The sequence below is a fragment of the Anguilla anguilla genome, chromosome 16 (assembly GCF_013347855.1).
Source record: "Anguilla anguilla isolate fAngAng1 chromosome 16, fAngAng1.pri, whole genome shotgun sequence".
Taxonomy (NCBI): domain Eukaryota; kingdom Metazoa; phylum Chordata; class Actinopteri; order Anguilliformes; family Anguillidae; genus Anguilla; species Anguilla anguilla.
Genome location: NC_049216.1, coordinates 18,044,692 through 18,062,349, shown reverse-complemented (window position 1 = coordinate 18,062,349; position 17,658 = coordinate 18,044,692). Strand labels below are relative to the sequence as shown.

General features: G+C 45.5%; 2 protein-coding genes across 5 annotated transcripts; one reads left to right on the top strand and one right to left on the bottom strand.

Annotated features, from left to right (window-relative positions):
• Positions 1–272: 272 nt before the first annotated feature.
• fem1b (fem-1 homolog b) lies at positions 273–4,492 on the bottom strand. The gene is made up of 2 exons (XM_035395607.1): positions 3,913–4,492; positions 273–3,551 (listed from the first exon to the last, which is right to left on the bottom strand). The coding sequence occupies exons 1-2, from the start codon at positions 4,158–4,160 to the stop codon at positions 1,916–1,918; spliced, it is 1,884 nt and encodes a 627-aa protein (XP_035251498.1). The 5' UTR covers positions 4,161–4,492; the 3' UTR covers positions 273–1,915.
• cln6b (CLN6 transmembrane ER protein b) lies at positions 4,040–15,806 on the top strand. 4 transcript variants are annotated; one of them, XM_035395611.1, is made up of 8 exons: positions 4,040–4,172; positions 8,047–8,219; positions 10,313–10,430; positions 10,616–10,714; positions 11,511–11,699; positions 12,918–12,973; positions 13,360–13,482; positions 14,533–15,677. In XM_035395611.1, the coding sequence occupies exons 2-8, from the start codon at positions 8,158–8,160 to the stop codon at positions 14,801–14,803; spliced, it is 918 nt and encodes a 305-aa protein (XP_035251502.1). In that variant the 5' UTR covers positions 4,040–4,172; positions 8,047–8,157; the 3' UTR covers positions 14,804–15,677. The 4 variants fall into 4 exon arrangements, with proteins under 4 accessions (XP_035251502.1, XP_035251504.1, XP_035251501.1 ...); XM_035395613.1 differs by lacking the exon at positions 4,040–4,172 and adding an exon at positions 4,753–4,889 and having other exon boundaries at positions 10,316–10,430; XM_035395610.1 differs by lacking the exon at positions 4,040–4,172 and adding an exon at positions 4,753–4,889.
• The last annotated feature ends 1,852 nt before the right edge of the window (positions 15,807–17,658 follow it).

Genomic DNA, 17,658 nt, shown 5'->3' with positions numbered 1-17,658 from the left:
GCCGTGACACTCCAAATGCTGAACACGGGCGCGAGCAGGGCTCAAACGCAGCACTGTCTTTTCCCAGACCGCGAAACCGAGCGCAAATACGAGCCGTGCCAAGCGGGCGAGGAAAAGGCTCTGTGGCCACTGCGATTCAATAAACATTTTTTTCAGACAGGCCAGTAAGACGGCGTGCCCATCTTCCAGTGTGGGCTAGCTGCTGCAGTACAGCCTGCATCCAGCTGTCGGGCCGCAAAGCATCTGAAAAGCATAAATCAAGAGACGTGAAGGAGGCATTCATTTTCCACCTTTAATCTGATCATTCGTTAAAAAAAAATAGTTTAAAAAAAAAAAACAACATAAAAACCCAGACAGTAGAGTACACAGGTGAGAATGAGAACCGCCTGGACAGAAAGAGCCTACATTCACGCCCGACGGCCAGCATGGTATGTGCAGACCGCCAGGCTCCTGTCCGCTAGGAGACTAAAGGAAGGACGATGGAAGACAAACGTTCCCTACGGGTGGCAGAAACAGCATCCTGAATAAGGCCACCCACAGGGGGGCACGAGCAGTGAGAGAGGGGCACGAGCAGATTCGGGAAATTTCTAGCATAGTTCCAAGACGCGTCACCCACACACGTCTCACATGCATGGTACAAGATTAAAGGGAAAACAAACAGAGCACATTCCAATGCCAGAATAACAGGCACATCTCACCATCGTTTATATACCGGAAAAATAATAATAATCTTGGCCTCCTGCACAGATTTCCTTTTTTTGCATTTCAGGAATGCAGTTGATTTAAAAAATATATTCTTAAACTTTGTTTTAAATAAACATCTTAAAAATATCTGTAATTATGAGAAATAATTCCTATTGTAAGAATAAAGTGTAATCCAGCATTAGTCTAAAACTTCTTCCTCAGTCTCAAATGTTGGTTGGTATCAGCAATGCCTCTTCTAACATAAAATTCGATTATAACCCTTAAAGCACTCTGGTTTTCACCGTTGGCAATACTCTCAAAAATAATCCAATACTCACAAATATACATCTTTATGGCAACAGAACAGACTAAAAACAAAAATATTTTAAAAAATACATACATCACTCAATCTTGCCAATATGTATCGATCACAGCTTTAAACTCATAACCATTAAGACAAAAAATATTTCTCGGTCTTCATAAGTCAGCTGTGTTCATAGCAAATGTGTACAAACCAGAATGACGATGAACACAATACTGCATTCATGAGATTAGAGTACCTTCTGAATGAAGCAACGATTCCCCCTGCTAAACTGGACTGTCTGCATTCCTACAGAATGGGCAATCAGCCCAGCTCACACACACCATCTCTCTCTGTACTCAGCGTCTCAATGCCACACACACACACACACACACACTAACAGGGCCTGCTGAAAACCTCTCATTCCACTGGGTTTGTTACTTTGTCATTAACACAGATCGGAACACACACCGAGGTGTGTATCTCAATGTATAAAATAGCTGAGGCTAGAAATTTTAAGCCCATGTGCCCTCCCAGGAACAGAATGTCTTCCTGCTGGTGCCAGTTTCCCAGCCTGGGTTACAATCGTTCAGGTGTTAAAGCTGTTACTGAGATTTCTTTGGGATGCCCTGCCACAGTTAAAATGATACAGTCAGTCCAACACTCCCCCCCCCTCTTCTCTGCCTCTCAGAGTTAACACACACCGCTCAGCACACTAACGTGAGCCAGCACTGAAAAGCACACGCCCATTCAGAAAGTGCCGGTACTTACACTTTCGATTTTACAACAGGAAGGAACAAAACCCTTTGTCACGTTCCACGTTCATAACATCTCACGCCATTCAGAATTTATTCAAATAGCATTGTCCCCAGCACCATTCAATTCGTTAAAAAATGCTAAAAAAAAAAAAAAAACAAGTTTGGCTGTGTGTCAGTGGAGCTCCACAAACTCCTCCAGGGTTTTGGGGATCTGGTTGCGGTAGGTGATGTGGTGCTGCCGCACGGCGCGTGCCGCCAGGCACTTGAGGCTCATCTTCATCTGAGTTTTGAGCAGGATCTCCGACACGCCGGTGGTGCTCTTGTCCAGCGGCGTCTTGTTCTGCTTGTTGGTCATGTCCGTGTGCGCGCCGGCCTCCACCAGGCTGATGATGATGGCGTGCAGCGTGAGGAAGTCGCTGATGGGCCGGTTGTACTGCACGATGACGTGCAGCGGGCTGTTGCCCTCGTGGTCCACGGCGTTGACGCGGGCGCCGCAGTCCAGCAGCAGCTTGGTGACCTGCGAGTTGGGGAAGCTGCACACGTCGTTGGTGTGGAAGTCGTCCACGGGCGTGCTGGAGCTGATGGCCAGGTGCAGCAGCGAGGAGCCCTCGCGCGAGCGCGGGTCCAGCTGGATCAGGTTGTAGATCTGCTTGTTGATGCGCGCGCGCTCGTCCTCGCCGCACTGCGTCTTGGTGGAGATGCACACCAGGTAGAGGAAGGTGAACAGGTTGGACTCGTAGTTGTCCATGGCGGCGTGCAGGTCGGGCTCCGGGGCGGCGCTCACGCGCGACGTGCTGCGCTCGATCTCCAGCACGCTGCAGCGCAGCACCTGCTCCACGTCGCGCGCGCGCACCGGCTCGCTCAGGTGGATCATCTGCGAGAAGACCTGGGCGAAGCGCAGCAGGTCCTTGTGCGTGTTGCGGTTGCCCCTCTGCCGCAGCCGCAGGGCGTGCAGCCACAGCCGGATGCAGCGGTCGAACTCCATGTTGTCGGCGTAGACGGCACCGCGGTAGATGATGGGGTGCGAGACGTCGATATTGTCCGAGCCCAGGATGCGCTCGCGCACGATCAGGCCCTCCATGTGCAGCGCGTCGCGGTCCTGCCGGATGGCCTCCAGCTCCTGCGGCGTCCGGCACTCCGCCCGCCCGCCGTACGCCTCCACGGGCGCCAGCACCTCCTTGGCCATCACGTTGCCGGAGTCCCTGTGCCGCTCCAGCATGGCCAGGTACAGGTAGTGGTAGGTCTTGAGGATGTCGTAGTTCTCGCGGTCGTTGGCGAAGGAGGCGCCCAGCAGCTCCAGGGCCTCCACGCGGCTGGCGGGGTCACAGTCGGCGTGGGCGAGGAGCAGCTCCACCACGTCCGCCTTGCAGCTCTCCGCCGCCACCTTGAGCGGAGTCATGCCGTTGCCGTTGACCGCCATGGAGGCCCGGCCGCGCACCAGCTCCTTGACGATGTCCAGGTGCCCGGCCTCGGCGGCGAAGTGCAGGGCCGTGGCTCCGCAGTGGGCCCTGGCGTTGGGGTCGGCCCCCCGCTCCAGCAGGAAGCGCACCACGTCGCCGTGGCCTTTGTAGGCGGCGATCATCAGGCAGGTGTTGTCGTACTTGTTGGCGATGCCGATGTCGGCGTGGTGCTCCACCAGGTAGCGCACGATGTCCAGGCGCCCGTCGAAGCAGGCGGCTCGGAGCGGGGTGGAGTTGGTGACCGTGGTGTGGTTCACGTTGGCGTTGTGCAGCACCAGGAGGCGGACCACTTCAAAGTGCCCCGCCCCTGCCGCACACCATAGGGCAGTGGCTCCATCAATCACATATCTACAGAGGCCGGGAGGAACATGAAAAAAAGGGCAACTGAATATATTCGCATCATGAAGAAAATAGAAAATATTTTATATCCTAACTTGGGAAGAAGCACCCTGAATATCTGTTTTCCCTTTATTTACTAATTGCGTTTTTAAATATGCCCAGCATTACACACCAAACATTATCACCGCCTCTTCTAATCAGATAGGGCAATCAAAACAATAGGCCATTATCTGCACTCCAAATGCAACCCTTCAGTAAATTTGCGTCTTGTGAAGGCAAATCCTATTGCTTCTACATCATATAGGAGTTGGTCCAATTACGACGTTTAAAATAAAACACTTGCAGCCAGCTAATCGCCAAAAAAACTTACCCGTCGAATCTGACGGTACCCGTCTGTTCGGTGTCCACTCGGTAGTGGTCCAGAAGAAGCCTCACAACTTTGGCATGCCCGTTACGAGCAGCGATAATGAGGGGAGTCGAGCGCTGACCGGCGTGCTGGGTTACATAGCTTAGCAAATAGTGAGTTTCGGAGGTGGAGTGGTTAAGCAACAGGGCGGCCAGTGTCAGGACTCGGCCCTCGCTAGCTGCCTTGTAAACGTACCCGGCCAACGACTCCATTCAAGCCCACCGGTAAGTCGGCACCTCCGTCGTCTTCGCAGCAATCGCCCACAAGCCTCGCCGCGACGCAGCCCGCCTCCCATTAAAATGTCAGCACAAACTCCGGGGCTCACATGAAAATATACCGATTGCCGTCTTACCAAAAATGTAGTAAGCTGGCTAGCTAACGAGCTACCTGTTCTAATCGGAGGCCTCGTTCTTTCACAAACTTTAAATTATATAATTAAAAAATAACATTAAACCATTGTTAAAACGAACTTCTCGATGTCTCTGCAAGTAATTCCACATTCAAGCTCCACTTTTGTCCCTTTGTCGATGGGGAACTAACTGTTACGCTAACTAACTTAGCTAGAAAGATTAGCTGGCTAGCCAAATGATAACAGCCGAGGCAGGTAAAACGGCCAGTGAACGTGGATAGACGGGACTCATTCTAGTGCATCGCTACTGGATTCTTGGCCTCCCGAACAGATATAACATTTTTGCTAAACTCAATTGATCCGTCAAATGACACAGCCGAACTGTCCCTGTTCTTAACGTTATTCTTCGGTGTCAATAATATATCTTTTCACCTTTGCCACTCTGCCTACGATGACGCACAGGAAGTAGTGCGGGAATACAAAATGCCTCCGACTAGAAAACGGGCCTTAAATTTTGTTCCGGAGTGGCTGTTCTGACTTTTTTTTTAGCATTCGTTGCATCGGTGGGAGAGTGCAGGAAGCGACTGACAATGTAAGGAATCTCAAGTTCCATAATTACTCCAAAAATTAAAAAAATGTAAAAGCTTGAGGGCTGATTTCTAAATGTCTGTGGCCGAAATGCAGTAGGCTAGGCCTTAAATCAGTGAATCCGAGTCTTAGTCACCACTAGGAACGTGCCTTCAAACGATTTTCTCGTAAAAGCGCATTGTTACATTCCAACTGAAAGCGTATAATTGCAACCTACATACAATCTTTTTTAGTCGTATCCTGTTTTTCATACGTACCTGCTGTAGGCTATATTATCAGAGTAGTGTAAAATCAATTACCACAACTGTTGGCAGCATGTAATGACTTGGTCCTCTTGTTTTAGCTGTTTTACACATATGGAATTTATGCTTTTATGTTGTTCTTCGAGTGCTGATCTTTAGCAGTCAATGCATTTTTTATCTTTTATCAAAGCATGCATTTATCTTGAACTCACGAATGTCCTCACAGTTTCGGGGCACATCAGGCTTCTGATTAATTTTATAATTGGCTGTAGTTTAATAACTTTCTTATTACTTGTGCAAATACAATTCTCCCTCATCTGAATTCCAGTTGTTGGTGTGCCATTCCTTTCATTATTTTCTGTGGACTGTCATAGTCCTTGTTCACAGGTGGGTAGGACCCATATCTGCCTTTTGAATATCCCGTCTGGAATGTTTTCCTAAAATACATCTAAATACATCTCATTACATTTACATCTCGTTGAATCAATTTATCAAAATAATTAATCATAGGCCTAACAATATTCCGTTTTCCTTTGCTTCTCTAGGCCCAGCTTGCTGTGTTATCAGCCTTATTTCATTTTGACGTTGAATCATGTTCATTTATCCACTGTGTCAATCTCTGGTGCAAATCCCAGATGTAGTGAGTGAGTGGGCAGAGAGATTAGATGTTTATCTGTGGACAGAAACATTGCTGAAGCCACATGGTTTATCCAATAAAGCTGGTGGATGTTCTGTTCAATAAGCTTTAAGTAAAAGAGGAATTGAAACGGGTTCCTTTTAAAGGATCCCCTGTGCGCTTAAAGGAACAAAAACCGTAGCCTATTCTTTAGGCAACACAACTGATAGCTACGTGGTCACAATTTGGCTGTCCTTAAATGGTAAATGGACTGCATTTATATAGCGCTTTTATCCAAAGCGCTTTACAATTGATGCCTCTCATTCGCCAGAGCAGTTAGAGGTTAGGAGTTAGGTGTCTTGCTCAAGGACACTTCGACATGCCCAGGGTGGGGTTTGAACCGGCAACCCTCCGACTGCCAAACAATCAGTCTTACCTCTTGAGCTATGTCGCCCCTACAACCTTACAACCGAACTTCACTGTGCTGCAGGCTTTTTAAGGACAATTGGCGACATTAATTCCACAAACGCAGTGAGCTGTTGATATGTATATATATCGCCTATATATTTGGTCCGTGACAGAGGTTGCTTCAGTAACGATAAACTGCTATTATTTACCGTGCCACTACTCTCTGAAGCGTGTTAATATTGAGAAGAGGATTAGCCGATCACGTATCGGAGCCTGTATTTAAAAGCTATAGTGAGGTGTAAGAGAAGCAGTTTCTAAAGCCGCGTTTCCACCGCAGGAACTATACCCCGGAACTAGGAACCTTTTGAGGAACTCAGTGCGTTTCCACCGCAGGAACTAGGGTCTAAATTTAGTTCTGGGGGCTTTGTTTTACCCCCCAAAACGTTCCTGCTCGGGGGGTAGTACTTTCCGAAAGTACAGGAACCTTTTGGGTGGAGCTTGCAGCGCTGAACATTTCTGATTGGTCGAGTACTCGTAGCATTTGTGTTGTATTTATTTTCCGCCATTACCCGCCATGTTTGAAAATATGCCGCGGCAAACCAATGTATTTTCATAATAACTTCAAATCAAACTTGTATGTTATGCGGCGCAGTAGCCTACTTTTGGTTATAGCCTGTCAACGTCTTGGAATTATAACGTGTGCTCTTCTGTTCTTTTCTTGCTTTAGTATTCGTTTTATAAAATGCTAAGCATTCGTGCTGGGACAGCATATTACGTAGGCTACCAAAACATTCAAACGGATTAATTCGGTTGCTGAATATTTTCTTCCGGATTTTCTTTGTTAGCCCGTTGTAATTGACTCAAAACGTTTGATACAGTTATGTGAGGTATGCGGTAGTTCTGCATAATTAACATTGGTGATACAGTACAAGCAAACTGGAAATCACCTTCCGCACTTTTTATCCGGGTAAAATAACAGGTTAATTCTAGTAATCTTCCCTTTAGCTTTTTCAGACTGCCGTAATTTTACTCAATTTTACTGCCATTTTTCAATTCCGCGAAAAGACCAGGAAGACTATTGACTCATTTATGGTGCATGGTTCGCATCTGGAGGGCACACTTCGCTGCTCGGCTAGCAGTAACTTCGAAGGAAAGCAAACGGTGGCTGTACCACTACTAATTTACATTTTCACGCAAGTCCGAGTTTTCGTTCTATTCTTGTCATTTTGCGATTAGCCTATATGGAATTGACGACGAGAAAGTAATAAAACAGCAAATTGTTTACAACGTGTGCATGTTTTCTGCTGTTAATGAATGTGTTTGAGAGGATATATGAAAATCAATAAATACAAAAGTAACCATATATAGTCATTGTTGGTAACCCGTTGTATATAAGTGGAATAAACCCCTCCGGGCTGTCCCGGTTATTAGAAAATAATATAGGCTACTTCGGTGGTAGTATGGGGTTACAGAAGAAATCATATGACAGATGGACCGACGACAACGTCAGTGGGCTAATTTGCCTAATCTTCGCGGTACTTTAGACCCCGGTGGAAACGCAGACAACCATTGGCTGAAGGAACCTTTTAGTTCCTGGTAAAGTAGTTCCTGGGACTGAAAGTTCCGGGTAATTTTGGTGGAAACGCGGCTTAATGTTACATCCTTTTGCCAGGCGTGTCAATCTGTAAACCCATTGTTGTGCACTGATATGCGCTACTTTGTAGTAACTGTGATCAATGGTACTGCGGGAGAATTGGGATCGGAACTGCGTTTACCGCTTTAAGAAATCGTTAACCACTTTTCCAGTTTCTGCAAACTGCAGCTACTTTGTTTTTCGTTTTTTAAGGGACGATAAATTGGCGGTCTGGATTTACTGGCTTCATGTGCTCATTAAGGTTTAAGGCTGGACTGAGACAGTCCAGGGACGGCGGCGTAAACTGAGGGGGAGGAGGAGGAAGTTACCAACCGGAGAGAATCTTCATCTTGCGACTGTCTGGAGGGAGAAAATGCAAGCTACAGTGCGGAAGCGGCAGAGTTCTGCCTTGCAGCCATCCACCTTTCACACTAGGTTTGAAGAAATTGACCTGTATTAACTCGCATGTTTAAAGTATTTCCATATAACATAGAGCTAAAGATAGACCCATTTAACAATGTCTGAAGTTATGAACGATGCTCTAGAATGGATGGTCATCTGACTATTTGTATGAAGGCGCGATTTATAAAATACTGAACGTTCGGTCTCGACGAAGCTTGTTTAGCTTTTCATTATTTGCTCAGCCATAAAAAAACAAGCTATAAAAATCTGTTTACTAAAGTTGTTTCCCTTCAAGTATTTATTGTATTCGCATGCATTACAGTATTCCTGAGAACTGCAGTATATATTTTGTGTTATTTTTATTTGTGCGCATATGATTAAATGCCATTAGGAAATTACTGAGTATATTCAGAATTTTTCTCGAATAGCCCCCTAGCGTGTCCAGTGAAACTTAGTCCTCGGTACATTGGAGCCCTGGATTAATTTTTGGCAGCCAACAATTTTCCACGTTTATCATATTGAATATTCAGTGTGAGATATCTGCCTTGTAAATGTCAAATGTATTGGCATCAGTTTCACAGTTTAATGACATTGAGAAATGAACTTTTTTTCATAGAAACATTACAATTTGCCCATTCACATCAAATAAACGAGATCTTTAACTATTTTGTTAGCTGTAGTTGAGTCTGCTGCTGCTAGCGAATGGTGGCTCATTAAGATCACCAGCAACTGGAATCATCTTTTCCTCCTTGAGGGCCAATGGGGTTGGTAAATGGTAAATGGACTGCATTTATATAGCGCTTTTTATCCAAAGCGCTTTACAATTGATGCCTCTCATTCGCCAGAGCAGTTAGGGGTTTAGGGGTTAGGTGTCTTGCTCAAGGACACTTCGACATGCCCAGGGCGGGGTTTGAACCAGCAACCCTCCGACTGCCAGACAATCGGTCTTACCTCCTGAGCTATGTCGCCCCTAGAGCGTTGCATTCACATATGCGCTCACGGCACCAGCTACCTGGAAGCAGTACAGAGAAGATGATGCCCCACTCTGTTCTGACACTGCTTGCAGGCTCAGGACCACCTTTCCTGCAGGTCCCGGGGAAAACCTCGCTAGTATACCTAGAAATGCGGTCGGTCAGAAAATCAAGTGTTTAAAGCTGATTGGATTGGAGCTCTCACTGCAGGTCTTTGAGAGTTGTTCGTTTTCACGGTTTGCTTTGTGGAGGGGAATCGTGGAAGCAACCCAGCTGTCAGTCAAAGGGTAGCTAACGGTTTGCATCCTTTCCCTCCCTGTCAGATAAGATAGCTCTGTGCCATTTGGATGGCAGCACATCAAGCTGTGCCAGAGATGGGGAACTGTCCAAAACTGGCCAGTCATGGATCTCTAGCTATAAACAGGAGTCGACAGGGTGTAGATATTAAATCTCAGTGAGAGATTGCCTGGTAAAATAAGCTCTTTTTTACGTTTGGCATTTGAACTGGTTCTCATGCCCACCATGCACATGAGTAAGGAAGCACATGGGTAAAGGGTGAGCAGATGGCCTAGGGAGGCGAGGACAGTGTGTAATCCGCGGCAGATATCGTGGTGCGCTGGCAGGAAAGGCCTCTATTCATGGCACATTTCGGCCCTCCTCTCTGACCTCACCATGCCCCTGCTGCGCACAGGTGCTTATTTTACACCGAAGGATCCCTGCCCAATCTAAACTGATGAATCATGGGCCCTGAATAGTGAATTCAGTCTTGTGTTTGAGAGGGCCATTTTGAAACAGGTGTGAACTGAATGTTCACATGGTCGTTCTTTGATGTTAGCCAAGAGAGCAATAGCGAGGCAAAACTGAGTTCCACTCCCGTGACAACATTGTTATGTTTTTGTTATTGCACTCGTATCATTCACTGTTTGGACCTTTGCTTTCTCAATTATGGCTTATACTTTGCTTATTTAAGCCTGCCCCCCTTTTCAGGTCTTTTGTAGTTTATATGCACTCTTTTGTAAAAGGTTGTGAGTTTACTGTATTGTGCTATAAAGTATACAGCACAGAAACTACGCTGCTGATAATGCAGTACTTTAGGGATCATATGCAAAAATGATTAGTAAAATTAGAAAGACATCTGTGAGCTTCTCATTACAACAGACAAGGGTCAAGGGATACAGAATCCTCTCCGAAGAAGCCACAGTTCCATCTGGACCTGTGGTTCTACTTCACCCTGCAGAACTGGGTTCTGGACTTCGGGAGGCCAATTGCCATGGTGAGTAGAAATCTGTGGATAAGGAGGTTTGGCACTGAATTAAAGGGTGGGAGGAGCAGTGCAGTGAATTTTCAGTTGGAACTTGAGTCCATGTTTTTCCAATCATTATATGGCAATGGCAAATAAATTGTTAAACAGTCACGTAACTGAATCTCAGATATTTTCCTTCCTCTGTGCACTTGCAGATCATTCTACCTTTGGAGTGGTTCCCCCTCAACAAACCAAGTGCTGGAGATTACTTCCACATGGCCTACAACGTCATCACACCTTTACTGCTACTCAAGGTGATTGCAGCCACCATGTAGCAGTGCGTGTAAACACAGGGAATTCTGTCTGCTGGCTCTACATTCTTTAGTCCAAATGATTTGGCTGGACTGGACCTGCTGTACCTTGCAAAGAGAGAATGAATTTTCATAAACCCCACAATGAGTAGAGGTACAATGAGTGTGTAATTTACTTGTTTGAACCGTTAACATTTGTCTGCGATTACGTGTTTATTGACCTGCAGCAGCAGAAGCTCCACAGGTGATTCAAGCCCCTGAGCAAATGTGGCTGTGAATTATGGTGCCCCAGAATGGACTAATGCACACCAAGGAGGCCATTCTGTTTGCAGTTATGCATGCCCATCAACACTAAAGGCCAAACGGGTGTGTGGAATGGAGAAGTGGCCTTTCCATCTCTCATTATTCATGGCTGACCTTCCTAGTATAATCCCTTTCAGCCAGTAGTTTAATGGAAGGCTTTGTTTTTATTAGTTAGAAGGCAAGGAATTTGTCTACTGGCATATGGGGGAACAGATCATTCTCAGCCTCTCAGCTAATTGTTTGATGAAAAGTATCATCGTGGATGTGTGCGGATGTATGTGTGTGTGCGTGCGTGCATATGTGGTATGCATGCGTGCATGTGCGCATGCGTGTGTGTGTGCATGTTCATGTGTGGTGCGTTTGTGTGTGTGTGTGTGTGTGTGTGTGCATGTGCGTGTGTGTGTGCATGTTCATGTGTGGTGTGTGTGTGTGTGTGTGTGTGTGTGTGTGGTGCGTTTGTGTGTGTGTGTGTGTGTGTGTTTCTGTCTCTGTGCAGCTGATTGAGCGCAGCCCAAAGACCCTTCCCCGCGCTGCGGTGTACCTCTGCATCGTCACATTCGTCATGGGCGCCAGCATCCACCTGGTTGGCGACTCCATCAACCATCGTCTGATCCTGAGTGGCTATCAGTTGCACCTGTCCGTCAGGGAGAACCCCATCATCAAGGATCTAAAGCCTGCGTCCCTGGTACCTGTTGGCCCCGCTGCCATTTCAACCTTTTACTTCTCACAATGTAGCCTGTGTGGGTCAGCCATTCTAAAACCTCCCAGTTTTTAGCCTTCTGATTCTACGGTGGTTCCATACAGACATGCACAGCTGTGAAAGGCACACTGTCACTGGACGTGAGTCATTATTAAGCTGGTAAATACAGTGCAGATTAGGCTAATTTCAAAGAGAACCTACTTTCCCTGGAGAATATGCTGAAATAAAACCGTCTACTCATTTTGGAGATACCAAATGTAATACAAGATTAATATGTGTACATTCAGATGAATTTAAGTAATTATTATTTGCATCATTGTATCATATTTATCTGTTCTGTGTTGATTCTTGTATCAGCACAGTATCTGTTCTTGTTCGTTTAACTTTGTATAAGTAAGTTTAATGTTCAGTTGGGTAGCTGACAAGTAGGCAATCAAAGCTTCACTTCCTGAACTCAGTGTCTCTCTCAGCACTATTTTCCACCTCTGAGGAAGTACTGCACTGACTCCATGTACTTGACCCCTGACCTTTGCACTTTGGTTTGCATTGTACGTCAATCTTTATAGGAGTGTCTGCTAAATGCCTGTAAGGCATAGCAACACACCAGGAGTGCTTCCTCCTTCCTCACACTGACTCACAGTGCCGCTGTTAGTGTTTCCACTAAAATAGTGTTTCCTATCATGATTATAATGTAATTCCACCTTTTCTGCCTTCAGTTGCTTCTGCCTTTTTACCTTCAGTGAAATTATTTTAGCCATTAATCACTTTGCGCTACATCTTTCCGCTTTACCCTGCATGGTATATATGTGAATATGTGTCATTGTGGGGACAAGACACCAAATGAAGTCTTAAGAAAATAATGTTGTTTTGCAGAGGTCAGCTTTTTGGGAGTGTCACACATTGGTATGGAATAGATTGCAGGTTTATTACACATTCTTTCAATCTGAAGTGAAATTGTATGTATGTGTAGTATGCAAGTGAAATTAGGCCAACTTATACAGTCAAGGTGTTTCTCCGGGTCAGTTTGCAGAAAGGAAACGCGTGCCAGTCAGACCCAAGTGCCTAGTGGACCTGAGTCCATGATTTATTGGCCAGCCTTTCCCCAGTTCAGTTTCTGTTGGCAGTCCATGAAGCATGAGGAAGGAGTAAATGGATCACATGATTAAAGTGATCGATCACCTGACATTCCTCTCTTTCCCACAGATTGATTCCTTCGAACTTTTGTATTATTACGATGAAAACCTGGGCCACTTAATGTGGTAGGCACCAATGCAATGTTTTTTCTTCTTTATTCTAGTGTTACACAATTAACACGTTACACTCATACAGTCTCTCTGGAAAAAAATGTAATTGCACCAAAGAAAGTGAAGGAATACTGTACACTGCAGTCATTTGATTAGAGTGTAGGGTGGACATAAGAATGTTTGATAAGAACAGGTCATTCATCTAATCTAGGATTGTTATTCCTGCTGTGAAGAGGCAGACCAGTACTGTGATAAAACCTAGTCTTCATCACCCTAAGGGTCTCTGTTTTTACTGGATGCACAGCCAAGCCATTTCACACACATTTAACCAATTGGTAGAAAATCTGTGTTAAAAACCTCTTTGTGTTAATAACAACATCCACTGTTGCTGAATTCTGCAGGTATGTTCCCTTCTTCCTCATCTTCTTCCTGTACTTCACTGGCTGCTTCACTCAAGTCCGGGAAGAGAACACGATGCCCCTCTCTGCCTGGCTGCTGCTGGGCCCCAGCGGCCTTTACTATTGGTCAGTCCCCTTTCTCACTTCCTCCCTGGGCTCTGCGCGTGACCCAGAGGTGCCACTGTCGCAGGTGTTGCAGCTGATGCCGGGGCTTGTAATGCGAGGTGATGCGTTAAGCTCCCATCAAAGTGAAGACAATCAGCGTGTGACGCCTGTGTGCCTGGGCATTCCGATTTCACTGTACCCCTACCGTAATTTAGGACGGCACTGTTCAACCTCACCTGGCCAGCCTGTTGCAGTAGAATTATTTATAGGCAATAAGAGAGGGTATGAGACTAATTTGATCCTCACGCACTGTGTTACTCTCCCTGGCTTTCGCAATTAGGGCTTCATTTAACATGAAGCGAATAATAGCTCATGTCATCTCGCATAAACGTGGTTGGCTGTCATCGGATTATTGACATTAACATTGAAATAAGTTTTTTTTGTTTGTGACCTCACAGAATGAGTTCTCTTTTTGTTTGTTTTTTATATGATTGCTAATTGTCATCATTGCCAGATCATTATTGTACTAAATATATCTTCTATACAGTGAGCTCAATAATGTTTAGGACAAAGCCGTATTTTTACTTGATTTGGCTTGGTACTTGATGAACTTAGATTTTTAATCAAACAATTTGTATGTGGTTCAATTGCACAATCTCAGCGTTTAGTAAAGGGTATTTTAATGCATGTCGCTTTCACTATGTATAAATTAACAGCACTTCTAACACATAGCCCCCCCATCTCCATCTCAGTTTGCCATAATGGGACAAATGGCTTCACAGGTGTTTCGAATTAGTCAGGTGTGTTCACTTGCTTCTTTACTGCAAGTATAAGAGTGCTTTCAGTATCTTGTCTTGATTCTAGGCTTCTGATAGCCTTTGGAGTCTGTCAATGACATTTTAGCATAAGGAACAGAGTTGTGCCAAACCTTAGGCTTACCAAAATCAACTGGAAGATCATTAAGAAAAGCTGGTGAGCTCAGTCATACGGTATGTACCTTTGTGTGTCTGTGTGTCTTTGTATGTCTGAGCGACCGCAGGCCTCTGAGTCTCCTTTCTTTGCTCTGCTTAGGTACCTGGTGACAGAGGGCCAGATCTTCATCCTCTTCATCTTCACCTTCTTTGCCATGATGGCCACCGTGATACATCAGCGGCGCAAGGGCTTTGTCCCCGACAGCAACGGCCTCTTCCTCCTCTACAGCTTTTCCCTCACCCTGGGACTGGTGGCCGTCTGGGTGGGCTGCCTGTGGCACGACGAGGTCCTGCGCAAGAAGTACCCGGGCGTCATCTACGTGCCCGAGCCCTGGGCCTTTTACACTCTGCACATCAAGGACAGCCAATAGCAAACAGGTCAGCACTGCAGGCCACGCCCATGCACCTGGTGTAGTCGAGGGGAGCAGACAAATCTCTGCAGCAAGCTAATTCCCTTCTATGCAAAACAAATGTTTCAACATCTGAAGGAATTTCTGGGCTGTGCCAAGGACACACATGACCTCTGACCTGCGTGACCTGGATGACAGAGGTCTTTGTCTTTTTTTCTTGATGTTGATTGGTGGAAGCAAGCTGTTGGTTTGTTGTCAGTATTGCACTCTGGCTGTCCACCCCTTGTCCTGGTAGTGCTTCCTGGAGGGGTTGTCCTTGTATTCTGCTCCTAAACAATGTGGAATTATGGGAAAGATGTCATCAGCAGGTTCTGCCGGCGGTGCGTAGTGCAGGGTGGGTACTACCTGTGCTGTCCTGGGACACCTGGTGCTCTAGCTTCACCCCTGCATCGCCCACTCTCTCCCATCCTTTCCTCTCTTAAAGGATAAAGAGCAAACTATGTTGTTTCCGATAGGAGCATGTACTGTTTGTAATCGCTTATTTACAGTACAAGCCTGTTCAGCAGTCTGAGGAGAGGTCAAGGGTTTCTAAAAAATGTTTTTGTACTTTCTTATAGGCAAATGTTTGCCCTTGTTTAAGTTTAATTATCAAACCGCTCCACTGCACCCCAACCCTCTATGTGTGCCCTGTTAACATTACAGTCAATCTGACTGCAGTATGCAGAGACAGCACAGCATCTTCCCTGAATGTAATGCATGTTTTCTATTCATGTGTTTTTTTTCCTTTAACACATTTGCCTTCAGTGCAGCCAGATTGGTATAAAACCAGGTTCCTATTGATGTGCTGTTTTACTGTAGTATTCTTTCACAAAAATATAAACAGAAATGCTGCTCACTGTGCATCTTCCATATACAGTATATGCATTTACTGTAATGGACTCTCCCTCTGTACAGTAAGTAGATTTGATCAGGTTAATCGTTCCTGCAATGTTCCATTGTCATATTATATTTACACTGTAGCTGTCACACAGCCTCTGTCTCTATACTGACCTGAAGTTGATAACTAGTAACCATAACCGTTGTTATGCCTCCAAATTGCACCCTTAATTACTCTGCGGTATATCTGCCACAAAATGTCCAATTAATTACGGCTTCAGATTAGAACTTAGTTTATTTCAGTGTTTTCCAGTCGAGGTTCGTCTCGTGGGAGCTGCCGTCGGATGGCATTCCTCCATGTGGTAATGGCACAGTCTGTTTCATCCGTGTATGGAGCATAAGGGCATTATTATATGAGAGGGTTTAATGATGAGAGGACCCTTTAGTCCACGCCGGTTCCTCATTGTGCAGATGGCCTGGAATGCGTCTAGCACTGTGTCAAGCCTGAATGATTATTCAGGCCACTGCATGAAGGAGCACTACACATACACATGTAAAAAAAAATAAAAAAAATTTCTTCTCCATTATCACTCTTCTAACCACCTGCTGTGACATCGTTCATATTTCCTCTGCCCCAACAAAACCCCCCAAGTGGCTCCAAAGATAAGATTGAAGTGACAGGCTATTAGTATGATTGAATGTGATAATTATAATTTGTACAATATGGGTCTGCAGAATATTAAAATTCATTAGATTGCAATTAAATGATTAGGCTAAATTTAAATTAGACTGGACTGTAGAAAGTCTATTAAGGTTATAATCAAGGATCCAGTTAAACCCAATTATACATGAGGAATTTGGATTTTATTTTCATTTTCTGATTTTATATGGACACTTGGAGAATAAGAACCACACTTTCTCTGAAAATGGTAAGAAGTGGCTGAGGACCAATAGGAACGTTGACAGGGTCCAGGCTGAGAATAAGCTACAGAAGTCAAACAGTTTCTAGCCAGTGGAGTGATAAAATAATAAAAAGTAGAAATTTAGGCATGGTCATTGATTTGAAGATGACTTGCTATAAACGCTGCAAAAAATGTTTGCAGTATATAAAACAAAACTGGCTGACCAAATTAGTGACATCCACACCGACACACAGGCTTAGGTTGCATCTCTTATCCCAATATCAGCAAGGGTGCTGCAAGGTGACACCCCCTCTGCTAACCGCCTCGTTACCGTAGCCAGGGCACTTCGCTATCAGAAGGGCAGGGAGAACGAACCGGGCTGCACCGTCAGCGGAGGCGACAGGTGAGTGGCACCAGGTGAGACCGCCGTCCGCGGCTTTGAGGACGATACGGCCGCAGACGTCGGGCGCGGTCAGGCGGCGAATGAAACGGGTCAGCGCTGAGACGGCGAGGGGTCGAGTGCCAGGGACGACCGTGACTGAAGCGGGTGACAACAGAACGTTCCAGAAGCTGAAGAGCTTTCATTTTCTGGGTCTCCAGGCGTAACGGGTGAAGCAAAGAATACGAGAGGCTGTCATGCATGTGTGTAACAGTCAAGTCACATTGCACACATACTGAAGTGGAGGACTTTACCATGGGCCTGCCATAACAGCTGTACTCTTACTCTAAATATTGAGTTAGCAAGTAATGTAGCAGTCCACCCACATGCCTCACAAGTTCAGACCAGGCCAAAAGTCAAGTATATAGGTAAGCACAAAAGGCCCGGTTAACTAAAGCTTTCAGCGTGCATAACAGACTGTTAGTTCCAGCGAAATCAGTTTTCCCTACCCATTTCATTAACCAAAATAGTGAATAATAGATGCAAAAACTTTTTGTATACGTTAGAACCTTTTGTAAATTGACCCATTGTGTAGTGCCATCATTATATGTTCACTAGCAAACAAGCATGTGCCATCTAGTGCACGTTGTACATATTGCAAGCAGTTTGCAATTCCATTAAGCAAGCGCTCTTTTTGGCATGCTCCATTTGAATTTAAA